The 17,707-nt window shown below is 43.7% G+C and overlaps 1 protein-coding gene across 4 annotated transcripts in view; it reads left to right on the forward strand.

Annotated features, from left to right (window-relative positions):
* The window catches only part of runx1 (RUNX family transcription factor 1), a 221,758-nt gene that overhangs the window by 198,716 nt on the left and 5,335 nt on the right, over positions 1-17,707 (forward strand). For 2 of the 4 annotated variants that reach the window (XM_059968726.1, XM_059968725.1), the window contains exons 6-7: positions 3,313-3,504; positions 15,527-15,688. In XM_059968726.1, coding sequence (XP_059824709.1) covers positions 3,313-3,504; positions 15,527-15,688 — 354 coding nt within the window. The remainder of the gene's footprint in view (positions 1-3,312; positions 3,505-15,526; positions 15,689-17,707) is intronic. The other 2 variants (XM_059968727.1, XM_059968729.1) reach the window with 1 other exon arrangement.

Here is a 17,707-nt window from a genome sequence, read left to right on the forward strand (position 1 = left end):
GCAGTTTCTCTCAAACATCCTTTGGCTTTTTGAGCTGAAAATTGTTATATTTTGAGGTGATTTTCAACATGCTGTGCTGTGGGCAACCCAACAATCACAAACATTACTCTGCCGTCAGAACAGAGAAGCATTCCGCCATGCAGAGCTATTCCGTTGCTAGGCTGGGCTCGTATTTCTTTAAGCTGGGAACTGAAGAGAATAAGGAGCATTGCAAGGAGCAGGCTCACTGGCCGCTCCACCAATGAACAAGATCATGGTCGCTCTTTTACCTCACTGCCACTTTCCTACACTAACCTCAAATCCCCTGATTCCCTTAATATCTTAAAAGCTATTGATCTGCCATGAAGGTTCTCAGCAAATGAGCATCTGCATCCTTATTGGGTAAAGAATTCAAAAGATTTACTGCCCTCTGGATGAAGAAAAGTCTTCTCTTCTCTGCACTGAATGGCAGAACCCTGATACTGAGACTGTGACCTTAGGTTCTGGAGTCTCCAGCCTATGAAAGCGAACTCCATACATTCATCCATTTAAGCCCCATAAGAATTGTATGCATTTCAGTTAGATCACCTCTCACTCTGCCACATTATGGACAGTTTAAGCCCCGTTTGCATAATCCTTCCATGTATAGCAAACCTTTTTTTGGTCAGAAATCAGTCTAGTTAATTTATGCTGCAAACCCTCTGTCGCAAGTACCTCTTTCCCTCAGCAGGAACATTGAATCCGTACTCATCATCGCGCATGTAGTTTTGCAGGGATCACTGCAGGCAATGCCACCCCCAGCATTTTGTATGTGTTTCTCACCACATGCAAGTTAAGTGAAAGGAATTTCTCTACAATGGCAGTTGTCTCTTTGAACACCAACACTTAGCAAATGTTCACCATGTATAAAGTACTTTTCATTTATATGCTTCTGCCAAAGTGTATGACATTACATATTTCCACATCAGCCATTTCTGTGCCCATTCACTCAGCTTATCTACTTACCCTTAAAATCACCTTTCACCTTTTTCACAGCTCACAAGTTCACCAGCTTTGTATCTTCAGCAATCTTGGGTCTGCTTCTCTCAATATATTCAAACAGATATAGAATAGATTTACTCCCCTCATCTAAATCACTGATGTAGGCTACTCAGTCTAATTTACATTGGGTGAAGGAATAGATGCCGTTCCAGCAGGCAGAAAGAATCTGGAGCTTGTGTTTGGGCAAAAGTCATTCAAGGAGCTGCAAATAATTGTGGCTTTGATAGATTTGGTTTCTGAAATGCTTATCTGTTTTGGCATCTTTATAACTTATTTGAAGGGTAATGCCAAAATTGGCACCTGGAACTTGGTGGACAGAAAGTACGTTCTCAGTGAACTGAGACAGATTCTTGATTTGAATTTCACTCGGTTCCTCAAACCAAATTGGCATGCGGGACACAAGAGGGGGTGAAACTTGCCTGTAGCTGCTTCTGAGAAAACACTAAGCATTATCTTAGTGGCCACTGTTGGCATCTGCGAGTGTAAGGAGGTGCGAGCTGATATTATTTTTATTTAATAATACAGTGTGGAATATGCTGTTCTGGAAACCCACCTATTTAATCCAAGTCCAGTCACGGGACAATTTACAATGACCAATTAATCTACTACCCGCTACGTCCTTGGACTGTGGGAGAAGACTGGAGCACCCAAGGAGACCCACGTGGTCATGGAGAGAACATACAAACTCCTTACACAAGGCACTGGGATTGAACTCCAAACTCCAAGGCCCTGAGCTGTAATAGCATCACAGTAACTAGTACACTGCCTTGGCACCCCATGTCACTGTGGCACAACCCTCCCCACACCACCCCCCCCCCCCAGGCATGATTACTGAAGCTCTCACAACCACTTAGCATCAGGAACCTAAGGGCAATTTCTCCCATCAAACTTCAACCAATGTGCTACCGGTGACACACATCACAAATTCAACCCTCTTCCTGTACAATTTTTGATAGGCATCATGCAAGAAGCCACCAGGCAGTAAAGGCCTGCAGTTTGATGTACTTTTAAACTTCTTACTGGATGAGATATTTGACAGATACCTAGAATGAAGGTGAGGTAGCATCTCTGAGCTTTGCACCAAACTGGCTGGCCAAAGCTGGCCAATTTAGAATAGGAAATGGTGAATGTGTGCTATCAGGAAGTCTGGGTCTCAGAAGGAGGAGCTGTTTGGCAAAGTGGATCCATACCATTCTCCTTCAGGGATTCTCTGCTGCATGGGAATGCAATGCAAGTCACAAAAACATGTCCTTGACTGTATTCTCCATTTTTGCAAGCATAATTCACATAATTCATCATTTTGTTCCCAAGCTGCAACAATCATTCCTACTCTAACTCTTCTCTGGACAGTATATAAAGCCTCCCACTTTAGCCTTTCTCTCAACCCCGAAGACCTTAAAAGTCTCTGCTGGCCAGTCTGTCAGATAAATATTAGGAAATGAAGTTCCTGGAATAGAAGACAAGCACAAACTTGTGAGCAAGACAAACTGCTAGAGGAACTGAGAGGAGAGAGGAGATCTTCATTCTCCACTCTGAAGCCCCGGTGCAGGGTCTCGACCTAAAATTGGTGCTTGACCTGTTCATTTCCTCCAGAGTTTATTATCGCGCCAGGTTCCAGCATTTGCAATCTCTTTGTGTCTCCGAGAACACATCCAGATATGGCAGTAGGTGGAAGTCTGGCCTGTATAAAAATTGCAATGAAAAAGATAAGAATATCTGACAAATTTCTCCCTTGACGGAGAACCAGATGTTTAGATCTGAAGTTGATTTGTATCAAGCCAGACTAAATACTGATGAGAGGCTTTTTTATCCTACTTGTTTCTGACTTGGAGATTGTCTAGAAGAACACCTGAGATCTGGCACCTGTGTAAACCGTCTGGGCCATCAATCAGTGTATTCCCCTCCTCATCTGTGACACATGCCTGTCTGTTTGATTTCAGGCAACAGTGGGAAAGGGGTGTGGTGGGGGTGGTGTCATGCAAGACTGCAGTGACGTGAGTTATGATTAGCTTTTATCATGTCCTGATACAAAAATTAGGACGAGTGCTTCCTTTTAAGTTTGAAACCGTCAGACAGGTACCTGGTGCAAACTCTTTTCAGACGAATTCACAGGTGTCACGCCATCCTTCCTGGTGCGAAGTGAGAGAATCAAAGTGTTTGAAGGGAAAAAAAAAGGGGAACTAATATTTCAGGAAAATCTTGACTTGAAGTTCTAACCCTGCAACACAAATGATCAAGACGTTATTTCCTTTTCCTTTGAAGTAAGACCAAATGTTTTCCTGTGTCCTGCAGGACATAGACAGAAGCTGGAAGAGCAGAGTAAGAGTGCGGGCCTGGCCTTCTCAGAACGGCTCAGTGAATTAGAGCAGCTACGTCGCTCGGCCATGAGGCTCAGCCCTCATCACCCCACTACCGCTCCCAACCCACGGCCCTCACTGAACCCCACAGCCGCCTTTAACCCTCAGGCACAGGCCCAAATTCAAGGTAGGTACATGACAGCTATGCAGAAAGAGGCACGACAAGCCTAGCATCTCTACTAATTTCTTTTGAGTGCTATGTTGAACTATTCTTTTTTTTAAAGTAGTTTTGCAATCTGTTACAGTATCTGCAGCTTTTTTATGTAAGTTGACTTAGATTGTGCCATTTCTAAACAGAGATGATTCTGTTGTTTTCAAATTAGATTATTCTTCAAGATGTTTAATCCTTCAATCATATCAAGGCAACATCTGCCAGTAGAAACATGATAACACATGTCCTTGTGGTGGGCAGACTGATGGACTCTGTTCCACAACCTGAATTCACTTCATGACACACATAAAGCATTAGGTTCATTGTCCAACATCCAGTCTCACATAGATGTATATAATTTAGCCTTCAGCAAAAGATTAAGCACCTGTGTCAAAAGGGGGAAAACACACTGTGGAGGACGTTGACAGTTTTGCAATCTATTCAAAACCAGCATTTATTTTTCAACTTAAAACCACTTATCGTTCAAGTCTAGTCAAACCATTGTTTTTATTATTCTAATAAAGTAGTGTGGAGTAAGTACAGGACAAAGCGCACATGCAAAATAGTCTTTGATTGATACATGCTCAGGCAAATGAACCCTACACTAAATGGCAGGCCTTTGTTTCTTCTAATCCGCAGAAGAGAAAGCACCTGTTCATTCAGTAAGTCACCCAAACAAGTTGTTACCTGGTTCTGGCCCGGTTGTCACCACATCACACAAGCGGGCAGATGAAAGGTCACCTTTGTTCCGATTCCACACAAGCACTTTCTTTTCATCACAATTATGTGATTTAATATGATACCTCATTTTGATGGGCTAAAGGGGGCACCTTCCAATGAAGTCTTGTGTCTCAGGCCGTTTACTCGTTCAGTTTATCGACACTCCCATTCAAAGTAAGCATGTGGCTTCTTGTCAATGTAGACTTCATGGGTACAGACTCAGCTTACACATCAAGCTGAGGTTCGTTGAGTTGTTCTAGAGATGACAAGGTAATTGCTTAACGATTGCACTAGTTACCGGTAAAGCTTTGCACCTGTAGCTGTCCTTCTGGAATACTTCTCTTCTTATGGTGTTCTCTTGATAATGAGGATAGGCTGAGTGAGCCAGGGCTTTTCTCTTTGGAGCGAAGGAGGAGGAGAGGTGACCTGATAGATGTGCACAAGATGAAACAGAGAGTAGTGGGTGCATGGAATGTCCTGCCAGAGCTGATGGTGGAGGCTGAGACATTAGGGGCATTTAAGAAACTCTTGGATAGGCACATGGACAATAGAAAAATGGAGAGCTATGTGGGAAGGGACGGATTAGATTGATCTTAGAGTAGGTCAAAAGCTCAGCACAACATATTGGGCCGAAGGGCCTGAACTGTGCTGTAATGTCTCAGCCGCCTTCACTTCACTCACTTCAAGTCCCCTTCAGTCCTTATGTGGGAATCATGAGCTGGTTCACCATTTCTTTGCTGTCCCCTATCTCTGTTGTATAGCTTCTGCTTTCCCAATGCTGTATTCATATCTGCACCCATCCCTTCCTAACCATATAACTTTAGTCTAAGAATAGTTGCACCTACTCCCATGACTCTCCCAGCTTAATGACCATATAATTTTGATCCGAATCATCTATGTAATCTTTCTAAATTACAGACAGGTAATTGCTTGCACTAACAGTCTCTGTGTCAAAGACTACTTCAGGGTTTCCTAACCTTTTTTTATGCCATAGACTAATACCATTAAACAAGGGAACTATGGACCCAGGTTAGGACCCCCTAGACTACTTTAATGAAGAGGTTTTCACACATTATCTCAGCTCTGCACCATCTCCTAATATGGCTACACAATTGAAAATCTTTTTCCACAGTAACTGAAACAACAGCATCTGAGTAGTATACATACTAACTACTCAATTACATAACCATCTTCCCTTCTCAAGCCTTATATTAATGTTCAGAAAGCTTTAAGTTAGGCTTGTTCATTACCACAGTAACTAGGATACTTGAAACCATTCCTTCTTCATTTGGATACAATTCCTGACCCTACTCTGCAGAGAATGAAGTCACCCATTTGATTAATACACACAAAATGTTGGAGGAACTCAGCAGCCCGGCAGCACCTAAGGAAAAAAGAGTACAGTCAGCGTTTCAGGTTGGGATCCTTCATCAGGACTGGTGAAGGGTCTCAGCCCAAAACGTTGACTGTTTACTGTTTTCCATTGATGCTGCCTGGCCTGCTGAGTTTCTACAGCATTTTATGTGGATTACTTTGATTTCCAGCATCTGCAGATTTTCTCTTGTTTGTCACCCATTTGATGTCATTTAAGACCTGATTTTATTGTTCGGAGAAGCCAGGTGAGATTGTCAAGGACATGAGAGCTCGGTTAAAAACCAGCTGTATTTTAAATAACCCAGTCCTGAACCCCTGAGTAGTCTGGTGTTAAAATCAAAGTGTTGGTTTTGCTGCCACTTTTAATGCAACGTGATATAGATTCTCCATCGTTGCGTCTGACAGGCATTTGTTTGTGTACATTCCGTCATTGTACAATGACGTTGCAACTTCTAAAATAGGTTGATATTCCACGATTGGTATTGTTGATACTATTACAAATTTGCAGCAGCCAGTCATTGACAAGGAACAACATGTCTGTCCTGTTGTCTGCATTCTTTGATACATATGTGAATATTGCACACTATGAACTGTAGAGATGATCAAAAATACTGTTTAAAGTTGTCAGTTTTGGTAATGAGAGACTAGAAAGGTGTTCAGATGCTATTCTTTCAAATATCTCACCACTAAATATATCAGCTTTAATCCGTATTTTCAATTGTTCTCTGTTGTTCAGAATGTACTTTTTGAAGATCCAGCCATTCACAATATTCATATACACTCTGCAGCCATTCCATTAGTAGCTCCTGTTCTTCATAAAGTGGCTACTGAGCAGATGTTTGTGGTCTTCTGCTGCTGTAACCCATCCACTTCAAGCTTTGAGGTGTCGTGCATTCAGAGATTACCTTCTGCACACCACTGTTGTAGCACACAGTTATTTAAGTTGCTGTTGCCTTCCTGTCACCTTGAACCAATCTTGCCATTTTCCTCTGACTTCCCTCATTAACAGGTGTTTTTGCCCACAGAACCTCCACTCACTGGATGCTTCTATTTTGTTTCTCGCACCATTTTCTATAAACTTTAGCGGCTGTTGTGCGTGAAAATCCCAGGAGGTCAGCAGTTTCTGAGATACTACAAACTACTCTGTCTGGCACCAACAGTCATTCCACATTCAAAGTCACTTAGATCACACTTCTCCCCCATTCTGATGTTTGGTCTGAGCAACAACTAAACCTCCTGGCCAGGTCTGCATGCTTTTATCCATTGAGTTACTACCACATGATTGGCTGATTAGATATTTGCATTAATGAGCAGTTGTATCTAATAAAGTGGACACTGAGTGCATTTATCAATGAATATTCTGATGAAGAGTTTCAGCCTGAAACATCGCCTGTTTATTCCACTCTGCAGCTGCTGCCTGACTTGCTGAAATCTACCAGCATTTTCTGAGCATTTCTCAAGTTCCAGCATCTGCAGATTCTCGTGCGTTCATGTGTTCAGATCCATTGTATTTATTGCAGTGTCTACCAATCTGCACAATCTACTCCCTTCTTTATTTTGAATTGTCTTTTTGCTCTCGCGTGTAACTCCTGTTCCAAGAAAAATACTTGCTTCTCCAGTCATCTTTTTTATATAGCCTGGTCTTACATTCCTAGTCTGCAATATTTCATACTGGAAATGCATCTTTAGAATGGCATTAATCTAACTTTGGTCCAGTCAACTCTGAGGGAACAGGATTACTTAAGTAAAGTTAGTGTACCATTCATGTCCACAGATCAGGAATTGGGAGTGATAGTGTTTGCTAATTAAGATAAGATGTTCAAAATTGACTTTTTCATCCATATTTATCTTGTCAGTGTATATCATAGGAGATGGTTATTTGGGCAGAAGTTCAAAACCCAGATCTAATCATAAACTAGCCAGATGTTGCACTTTTAGGAGAGGAGGGAAAACTTGGAAATAACTTATTTATTTTAATTTCAATAAAATAATGTTCACACCGTTCTTTTTGCTTGTCCAAACCAATGTGTTTTGAGTTTTATAAAATATTTTAAAAATGTTTTCATAAAATCATTCAGATTTTATCTGCATGGATTCTTTACTGTTTGAACCGGAAAAACAGTTTCTGAAACATGGCTTTTTCACTGGACTGACTTCAAATTGGATAATTTAAATCATATGTAAAAAGACAAATGGAAACAGATTTATTATCAAACTGCTATTGTAGTTTTATGAATGGACTTTCAATAGTGAGCAAAACTAATGGAAACTACTTCCACAAGTCATGCACTTGTTGATTAAGAATAATCACATTACAACTTCAGAATGACAGAAAATCCATGTGTAACAGTGTTTGTCTTTTGGGGAGTTTTCATAGCAGTGTGTATAATCGCACTGTATCTGAATGCTTCCTGCAATGCTGTGTATTTTTTTTTGGAGATAAGGATGGGAGGCTGTATATGGATGCATGCTGCCTTCTGAAAATGCTCCTCTGGATTTCTTTTCTCCCTTTATCCCTCGAAGTAGATGACCTTTGACAGGGTGTGGTCCTTTGGTTCTGACTGTCGTCAGGGACCACTTCCAAGTGCCATTTCTCAAACATAAGTGGAGGTTGGTGGGTTGGTTTTTCACAGAGAACATGATAGCCAAGTGTTACTCTGTCTACATCTGTGCTCCCCAGAAGAAGTTTGGACTGTAGCCTGCACTGGGAAAATACTTTTATCTTTAAAGCTTGCCAGCACAAGAACATTGAGACTACAGGGTGGCACCATCCCACTCTCCCCTGCCCAGTCCATTCAGTATATCAGTACTTGGTATGACATTAGGGGAGCAGAGGAAATGGGAATTGAGCAGGCATGTGGACAAGTTGATCACCAGACCAGACATTACTTGCTTCAAACAACATCTGGCCAACTCCTCCTTTGAGCTTGATGTTCCTGTTTTTGATTTTTAGTCCAAAAGCAACACTTAACCCAAATAAAAAATTGTTTGCCTTTGTCTGCACTACACAGGTAAAGGAGTAATGTATGTACTTGGAGCACTGCAGCTGCTGACAGCAGTGGAACCACAGTTTGGAAATGTGGTCCACTGCGCAAGAGCAAGGTTTCAAATTTCTACCCCTTAATATTTCAGATCAGGGTCTTTGAAAGCTTTATGCTAGGATTTTTATCAATGCCATTTACTATTGGGCTTTGGAGGGCATTCACATAGCTTGGAAGGCAGGGTAAAACCAAACAGACATTTGTCTGATTTTTACAGATAGTCTGCAGACGTTAACTGAAGAACTGGCTGTTGACTGATCCTGCTTCTGTCTGGTGTGTGTGGGGGGGGGGGGGGGGAGAAGAGAGAGAGAGAGAGAGAGAGAGAGAGAGAGAGAGAGAGAGAGAGAGAGAGAGAGAGATGAGCTTTGAATTGCTGACTCCCCAGCTTGCTGCTGCAACAGCTCCGGATGGCTGGTATATGTTTTTGCTCAGAGATTTGGCTGAGATCCACGCCTTGGCTCTGAATCAACTCAAACCTAACACCTGTCTGAGACAATGAGCAGATTGTTAGCTGCCTGTGTCATCAGGGTCATCTTTGGAAGCCAAAGTAAAAGGGGATTCAAAAGAAGATTTTTAAGGTAGCTGGCTATACATTTTGAGGTAAACTTTGTAACACTGCATCATATTCAGCATGGAATTTGACATGAGGGAAGCTTGTTCTGACCTAGAAAACCATTGTGGTGTCCTCTGGGCACCATTGTCGAAGGGTCTGAACCTTGGCAGGCTTCCTTAGGTCCAGAAGTTGGTTCTTTGGCCGCTCACTACCGTAGCTTATTGACATGCACGAGAAGGTTGCCAAGTAGCAAAGCATTTCAGAGTTTTTCCTCTGCATATATGGCAGTCCAGGGTGTTTCTGGGAAATGTCACAAGTACAAGTTTGCCATGTGACCTGACCACAACACATTCAGGTTGTTGACTGTCAACCGCAGGATGTCTCCATTGGGGAGTCTCCTCAAGTTACGCCTGACTTGTCTTCCATGCTGGTCAGGGAGTCAGGCATGATAGTGCCTGCGCCTCAGGCAATGGTTCTTTGCTGTTACTAAATAACCTTTTGGGTTTACCGCAGTCTCTCATTAAAATAGTGGGTGTTGTTAAATTCCTTTGAAAGAACATTAACCACAAATTAAGATTAAAATATTTCTAATATTTCCTGGAAACTGCATCCAGGAGGACCAAAGGTGCAAGAAGGAGATCAATTTGCTGGCCACACAGTCTATGAATGGACAATATTTGTCTTGTAAGCAGACAGCTTCCCTTATTTCATGCATGCTCTGATAAGGGATGGTGTTGACTGGGCTATCTGTCTATGTGTTCATGGTTATTTGTCTTCCTGGCAAATAGTCTTGTGCCTGGTGTAAAAATGAGAAAGTGAGGCACAGACGGGAGCCACTCAATTCATGTTAGGGGTTCGGAGATCAGAACGTCTTGCTGCCACTCTCCATCCTTCTTCCCTCTGCAATCACTTAGTTCGTATATGATGTTCTCCCAAGTGGCTGTATGTTGGTGGGTCTACACGTGGTTATCCAGGTCAATCCAAGATCCAAATATTCTGCTGCAAAAAGTGGTGGCTGAGTTTCATGATTGGGTCTTTTGGTCTTTGGGTCTCTCACTCCAGAGATCCCATAATCTCACCATATTTGGGGCAAAAAGATTCTACTTCACCCTAGATCACATGATCTGGGTAAGCTGAAAAGGCTGATAATTACCCAGGCTAATTCTAGAGAACAAGATACAGAAAACCCTTCCCTAGTTGATGAAAAATACTTGGGGATGTTACTCCGGCAGTGATATATCTCCAGGATATCAGTCCAACTCTGGATATCTCCACGATATCACTCCAGGTCTGGATATCCCCAGGATATCACTCCAGGTCTGGATATCCCCAGGATATCACTCCAGGTCTGGACATCTCAAGGATATCACCCCAGCTGTGAAAGCCTTGGATTCCTTCATCTTCTCACAGCTGATGCGTACTTCATCCAGAAATACTTGGACGGGGCATGGAGAGAAAAGGTTTAGAGGGATGTGGAGCAAATAGGATGAGCTCAGACAGTCTTCTTGGTTGCCATGGACCAGTTAGGTTGATAGGTCTGTTTCCATGCTGTTTGGCTCCAAGACTATAACTCCAAGTAGACCAAGGAAACCTGTGAGACTGTGTTCCCTTGATATGGTGAACTGTACCATCTTAGGAATTGGATTGAAAGTGTTTGCCCTGGGAAATGATAAAGCAACAGCTAATATTCTGAGCAATGATCCTAATGGAAGTGAACTGAGATAGGAATCCCAGAGGTTACCTTGACTTGTGTTAAATCCATGATATAAATCCCACTGTCCCCTAAACACTCTCCCCATCTTCATTCCCATTGTTGTCCTTTTCGTCCAAATAACCAATATGCCAGAGGTTAATCCAATGGAAAGAGAAATGTTGTTCCCTCAAAACTGAAAAGAGAAAAGAAATGGAAGTACAGCCAGCACCGAATCATTGAGTTGATAAAATTACTGAATCACCATGGGATCCTTCAGAAAATGGGAAAGAGAGCCTGCTTTCATTTTGGTATCACTAACCACTCACCCCCTCTAACTGCACCCCACTGATTCTGGGGCAGTTTCATCATCATCAGTGTGTACCGTGTCGTATGACATGGGTGATCATGGTCTCCATGGCCAATACTGTTCTTGGCAAATTTTTCTACAGAAGTGGTTTGCCATTGCTTTCTTCTGGGCAGTGACTTTACGTGGTGGGTGATCCCAGCCATTATCAATACTCAGAGATTGTCTGCCTGGTGTCAGTGGTCGCATAACCAACACGTACAAACAAGCTGGAGGAACTCAGCAGGTCCAGCAGCATCCATTGAAACAAGCAGTCAACGTTTCGGGCTGAGACCCTTCGTCAGGACTGAGTCGTATAACCAGGACCTGTGATATGCACATCTGCTCCCATGGCTTCATGTGCCCCTGATTGGGGGCTAAGCAGGTACTACACCTGCAGGCTAGCAGAGGGAAGGCACCTTACACCTCCTTTGGTAGAGAGGTATCTCCACCCCAGCACCCCATGGGGCACCTTACATCCCTCATACCCAAAAGGCTTCCAGATATCAGCCCCTTTGATAATGAACTGTACAAAATACAGAGCCTCAACAGACACAAAATGCTGGTGGAACACAGCAGGCCAGGCAGCATCGATAGGGAGAAGCGCTGTCAACGTTTCGGGTCGAGACCCTTCGTCAGGACAAAATACAGAGCCTGCTATTTCTCACTAGTCTGTTAAAGATTTTCCTCATTAGTCAGTTTTCAATATTCTTAACTTCATTTGACAAACAAACACAATCCAGTACCTACTTACAGGGTGACCCAACATGCTTGAGTTCAGGAATAAAGCTCTGATACGAAGGATCAGTGATAGACAGGCAGAAGTTCTAAAACAGTTCATAAAAATGTTTCTTTGAGTCTGTTCATTATTTACTGTCAGGATTTAGGTGTGGTATTCTGCTGAGTTTGCAAAGATTAAACACTGCCCCAGGCAGAGCTTTGTCTCCATTTTGGCAACAAATGTTGTTTTGAAACTGGATGGTATTTTTGCTTGGACCAGTGTATACAGTACTTCGAAAGTACCAGGCCTCTTGGTTCTTAGTGCAGATATGAAATGTAAGGAACATATAGTGTCTGACTGTGGCTGTCAGGAATCACAACGCAGTCTAGAAAAAGGACTTGACCTTTTTGTTGTGCTAAACCTACATTGTGTAGAATACTAATGTCCAATTGGATCCTGAAAGGACAGAGAATCCGATTTACACCCAGTGACATGAGTTGAAACGAAATCTGCATTGTTCCAAAAGGGATCAACTTGATTGAATTCCAACAATTTGCTACTCATCAATCCGAGAAGGACAGCGGTCCTCAAAGACACATTGACCTCAGCAGAAAGATGTTGCAACACACTCTGGCTACCGAGGGAAGAGAGGGAATTGTTCCCTAAATTCACTCAAAAAGAATCCTTGTCAGTGAGATACATATTAGGAGAGAACATAGAATAATGCAACACAGTACTGGCCCTTCGGCCTACAATGTTGTGCCGACCTTTTAACCTATTCCAAGATCAATCTGACCCTTTCCTCCCACATAGCCCCAATTTCTCTTTCATCCATGTGCCTGTCTAAGAGACTCGTAAATGTCCCCAATATATCTGTAATACCACCACCCCAAGCAGTGCCTTCCATACAGTTACTACTCTTTGTTTTAAAAAAAACTACCCCGACAACCCGGTTTACTTTCCTGCAAAAACCTCAGTGTTATGCCCCTCATTTTGGCCATTGTGCACTGGCTGTCCACATTATCTATCCCTCTTATAATCTTGTAATCCTTTGTCAAGTCACCTCTCATCCTCTTTCACTTCAAAGAGAAAAACATTAGCCTCATAAGATATCCTCTCCAATCTAGGCAGCATCCTAGCAGCTTTCCTGCTGCTGCCTGTGAGGATTATTATATTCTCCCTGTGACCATGTCGGTTTCTTCTAAGTGCTCCAAGTTTCCCCCCATAGTCCAAAGATGTACCGGTTGCTAGGTTAGTTGGTCATTGTAAATTATCCTGTGATTAGGTTAGGGTTAAATCAAGAGTTGTTGGGCGGTGTGGCTCAAAGGGCCATAGCAGCCTATTCTGCACTGTATCTCAATAAATAAACTTATCTCTGCACCCTCTCTAAAAGCTCCTACATCCTTCCTGCAATGAGGTGACCAGAACTAAACACAATACTCCAGCAGTGGCCTAACCAGAGTTTTAACATCACCTCACCCTCTCTGAAAGCTCCTACATCCTTTCCTGCAATGAAGTGACCAGAACAAACGCAATACTCCAGCAGTGGCCTAACCAGAGTTTTATAGAAGCTGCAACATCAGCTCATGACTTTTGAACTCAATTGTCCGAGTAATGAAGGCCAACACACCATACACCTTCTTAACCACTCTAGTAACTTGCAGTGTGCTGAGAAACTTGGAGAGCAGCAGCACCACCATTAGAAGATCCCAACTGGAAGAGACTACATTTGTCTGCACTGGGGCATCTGAGTGGAGCAATGCGCACAGAAACACTATGTCCCTCTTATCTCAGTAACCAGAGGCCGCGAGTCATTCCGGGCAGCACTGTAGTGCAGCGATAAGCATAACCCTGTTACCGCGAAGTATCTCTAAATAAAATAGTAAATAAACACATTTCAGTAAGCAGATCAGGGACTGGTATATTTAAGTGCTGTAACTAGTGTGCATTGTCCAGCAAGCGAAGATATGGAGGATTATAATGAGTCATCTAGGTGCTCTTGCCTCATTACCGTGGACTGCGTTAATGTTGAGGATGAGAGAGCGGGGCGAGCTGGACTGTGATTACGGTTCCATTAGAAAACGTTCTCTCTATTAGGGAGTGTCCGTGCATTCCATCCCATCCTCCTGCACTTTTCTTGTGTGACTTCCGCTAGTGACCTTCCTCATTCTCTGCTTCTCGTAGGAGAATGACAGGCGATCTAATAGAGTTGTATAAAATCCTAGGGGGGCATAGTTCTGGTGATGCTTGCAATCAAACACTAAAGAGTATAGGTTTAAAGTGAGAGGGGAGACATTTAATAGGGACCTGAAGGGCAAATATTTCACATGGACGGTGGTCCTTGCAAGGAATGAACTGCTAGAGGAAATAGTTGATACAGGTACATTAACAAAAGACAAATACAGAGAAAGGAAATGTTTACAGCAGGTTCCCAACCTGGGGTCCATGGAATAAAAAAGGTTGGGAACCTCTAGTTTAGAGGGATGTGGGCCAAATGTGCTCAAATAGGATGAGCTTAGTTGGTCTTCCTGGCCAGTAGGGAGCAGTTAGGCTGAGAAGCCGATTTCTGTGCTGATAGCTCATCAGCCTGCACCTCTGGACCTGCAGGTTGTGGCTCTATGAGCAGCTCTTCCCGACTCCAGCAGCTGCCTTCAGAGAACCAGGTTACGCAGCATTCAACTTTCTGCTCCTGCTGGGCGTCTTGGTGCTCAGCCCTCCCCTGGGTTGAGCCAGGCACCAGGTTCAAAATGGAAAACAATGGAAGCTCTCTGCAGGTTGGGCAGCATCTGTGGAAAGGGGGGGGGGACGTAATTGTTTCAGATCTGGAGTCTTTCTTGCCATTTTCTGATCCACAAGATTTCCTACTGTGATTCAAGCACTCCCATGGATCTCATATCAGCACCAAGCATCAACTTGGTGTGTGGATTCAGGGAGGTCACAGGATCCTTTCCCCAGAAAAGTACTGTCCACAGAAAACTTCCAGTGGATTGGTCTCTTTGAAAATGAATGTGTCCTGTCTGCTCCTCATTACAAAGTTCAAGTAAAGTTTTCCACTCCCTTAGTGAGTACTGTCCATGTAATGATGGGAAGTGTCAACTATGCCACCTATTCCCCATTGAAATCAAAGTATTTGAAATAATTTCTCCAGAAGCAGAGAGCCTTGGTGCTGTCACAGACAGAATAGGTTCTGCAGCACCACAGACAAGTGCTGACAGAATTTGGCTCTCGGCTGGAAATATTGACTGTTTACTCCCCTGTATTTCTGTAGCCAGAGGGTGGTGAATCTGTGAAATTTGTTGTGCAGGCCAAGTCATTGGGGTATATTCAAAGTGGAGGTTGATTACTTAGTAAAGGTGTCAAAGGTTACAGGGAGAAGACAGGAGAATGGGATTTATAAATGGTGGAGCGAAGTCGATGGGCCGAATGGCCAGATTCTGCTCCTAAGTTTTATGGTTTGGAAATAATGACGCAATAAGCCCCCGAGTCTGTTTTGATGGTTGTTTTTATTTTCTCTCCAGCTGTCTCAACACCTTCTACCATCCTCTCTCTCCAGATACCAGGCACGTCCAGCCCTCTCCGCCGTGGAGCTACGATCAGTCCTACCCTTACCTCGGGCAGATAACAACACCCTCCGTTCATCCTGCAACTCCCATATCCCCCGGCCGAGCAAGCGGCATGCCAACAATCACAGCCGAAATTTCCAGCCGGCTTTCAGGTGAGCCACAAGTCTTAAAGTTTAGCCAGAAGTGACCTTTGGGGGGAGAGAAAATGAGCTGCACTCGCGAAAGAGTTGGCCAAGCCTGCCCCCCTGAGCTGACTGCGGGTATTGCATCTAATGGGAATAATTGCGGGATAGCCAAGCAGATTAAAGTCTGCACTTATTTTTAAAACATGGAGGTACCTGTAGTCTTCGGACCACTCTCACGAGCGGTTAATTATACGTACCTATTCTGATATTTATGTCGAACCCCATGACAGCGGACTAATACCTTACATACAAGATAAATAGGATCTAAAATAGACTGATACAGGAGACAAACTTCAATTTAACGAGAAGAGCAAAGGCTCTTTTTCTTATTTGCCGAAATAACATGACAACACGTTTGAAGTCTAACTTTCTATCATGCACTACTTTTTCGAATTATCACAGAGAGAACCAGACACATTATTTAATCTAACAATCTATTAAAAAGACTGCAAGGGAGACCCCAGTGTATAGAACTTCCTTGTCTTAGAAAATCCAGATTACCTGCAAGACTAACCGGGGAGCAAACAAGAGAAAATCTGCAGATGCGAGAAATCTGAGCGACACACACAAAATGCTGGAGAAATTCAGCGGGCCAGGCTGCATCTATGGAAAAAAAAGTACAGCCGACATTTCGGGTCGACGCTGGCCTGCTGAGTTCCTCCGGCATTTTGCGTGCTGAACAGGGAACGGGTCACTTTGAGGGGAGACGCAGTGAGATGTTAACAGAGGAAACTCACACTTGTGAGGACGTGGAGTGGGTATCCCATCCGATTTGTGAGCGCTGAGGCCAGGAGGTAAAGCGACTGCTGTCCTTATTTAATTACCTATTCAAGCGTCAATGGGACTATCCGGGGATACTGTGCATCTTAGGTCCCAAGGTGGAATTTGTGCGAGACGCTGACTGTCGTAAAGATAAGTTTGCTGATGTGAACCTTTATCGGGGAATGTGCTGCCGAAGACAGAACCTTCCATGCATAAGTACACCGAGGTGGGAGAGTGTGAGGAGGCAGAATTATTTTACATGGCCCCCTCGCTCTTGGGCTAAGGACGATTGAGGGAATTCCCCTGAACAGTGTGGCCCACACGAAATAGTTTAGCAAGTCCCAGGCAGTAAAGTTATTGCAAAGTCGGTAACTTTAGTGAAGCGGAGCGCCCACTGACGTTCAGGGGAGACGGCTGTACAGTCGCCACATAATGAGACAGGTTAGAAACAATAAGACACTCCCCCAGAAGAGAGTCGTTACCTCTATTTATCAAATATTGCACTCTTTGCAGACCACGGCGGTCTGCCTGATATTGTTGAGCTCGTCATAGTTTGGCTCGTCACCCTGTGTCTGCTTCCACAGTCTGATTACCCTCACAACACCGCCGCACCTTGTCTGGCAGACGTTGTCCTGACTTGTCACCGCTGTAATAGATCCAGCTTGCAGCCAAGATATCCTCGATGTGGCGGATCGCTTTGATTTGAAAGGCGCTGAGTTTCTCTCTGACTCGCGGCTTCGGGCAAGCAGTAACAGGGGAGGGGGGAATATAGATGTTGGAAATATAAAATAACAAAAATGTCGGAAACACTCAGCGGATCAGGCAGCATCTGTGATAAGAGAAACAGAGGTAATGCTTCAAGGCCGAGGAAACAGAAGTGTCTCGGGCACCCTAAGGCATTCGGTAAAACACACAAAATGCTGGAGGAATTTGGACGTTTCGGGCCGAAACCCCGCATCGGGTCTCCAAAGTATCGACTGTATGGTTCCCTCCACAGGCGCAGTCTGAGATGCTGAGTACCTCCATCATTTTGTGTGTGTGTGTTGCTCTAGATTTCTAGCATTTACAGAATCTGGTGTGTCTGAGACTTTGTCGTTTGAGCACAAGGGTGACCCCTAGTGCCAGTTGGAGGAATAGAAAGCGAGCGAATGGAGTGAACCGGACTGGCTTGTCATTAGTGCGGGTAGCCAATGCGAACAAGTCAAGTCCCCGAGATGGACAGCG

Source organism: Hypanus sabinus, chromosome 4, assembly GCF_030144855.1.
Source record: "Hypanus sabinus isolate sHypSab1 chromosome 4, sHypSab1.hap1, whole genome shotgun sequence".
NCBI lineage: Eukaryota > Metazoa > Chordata > Chondrichthyes > Myliobatiformes > Dasyatidae > Hypanus > Hypanus sabinus.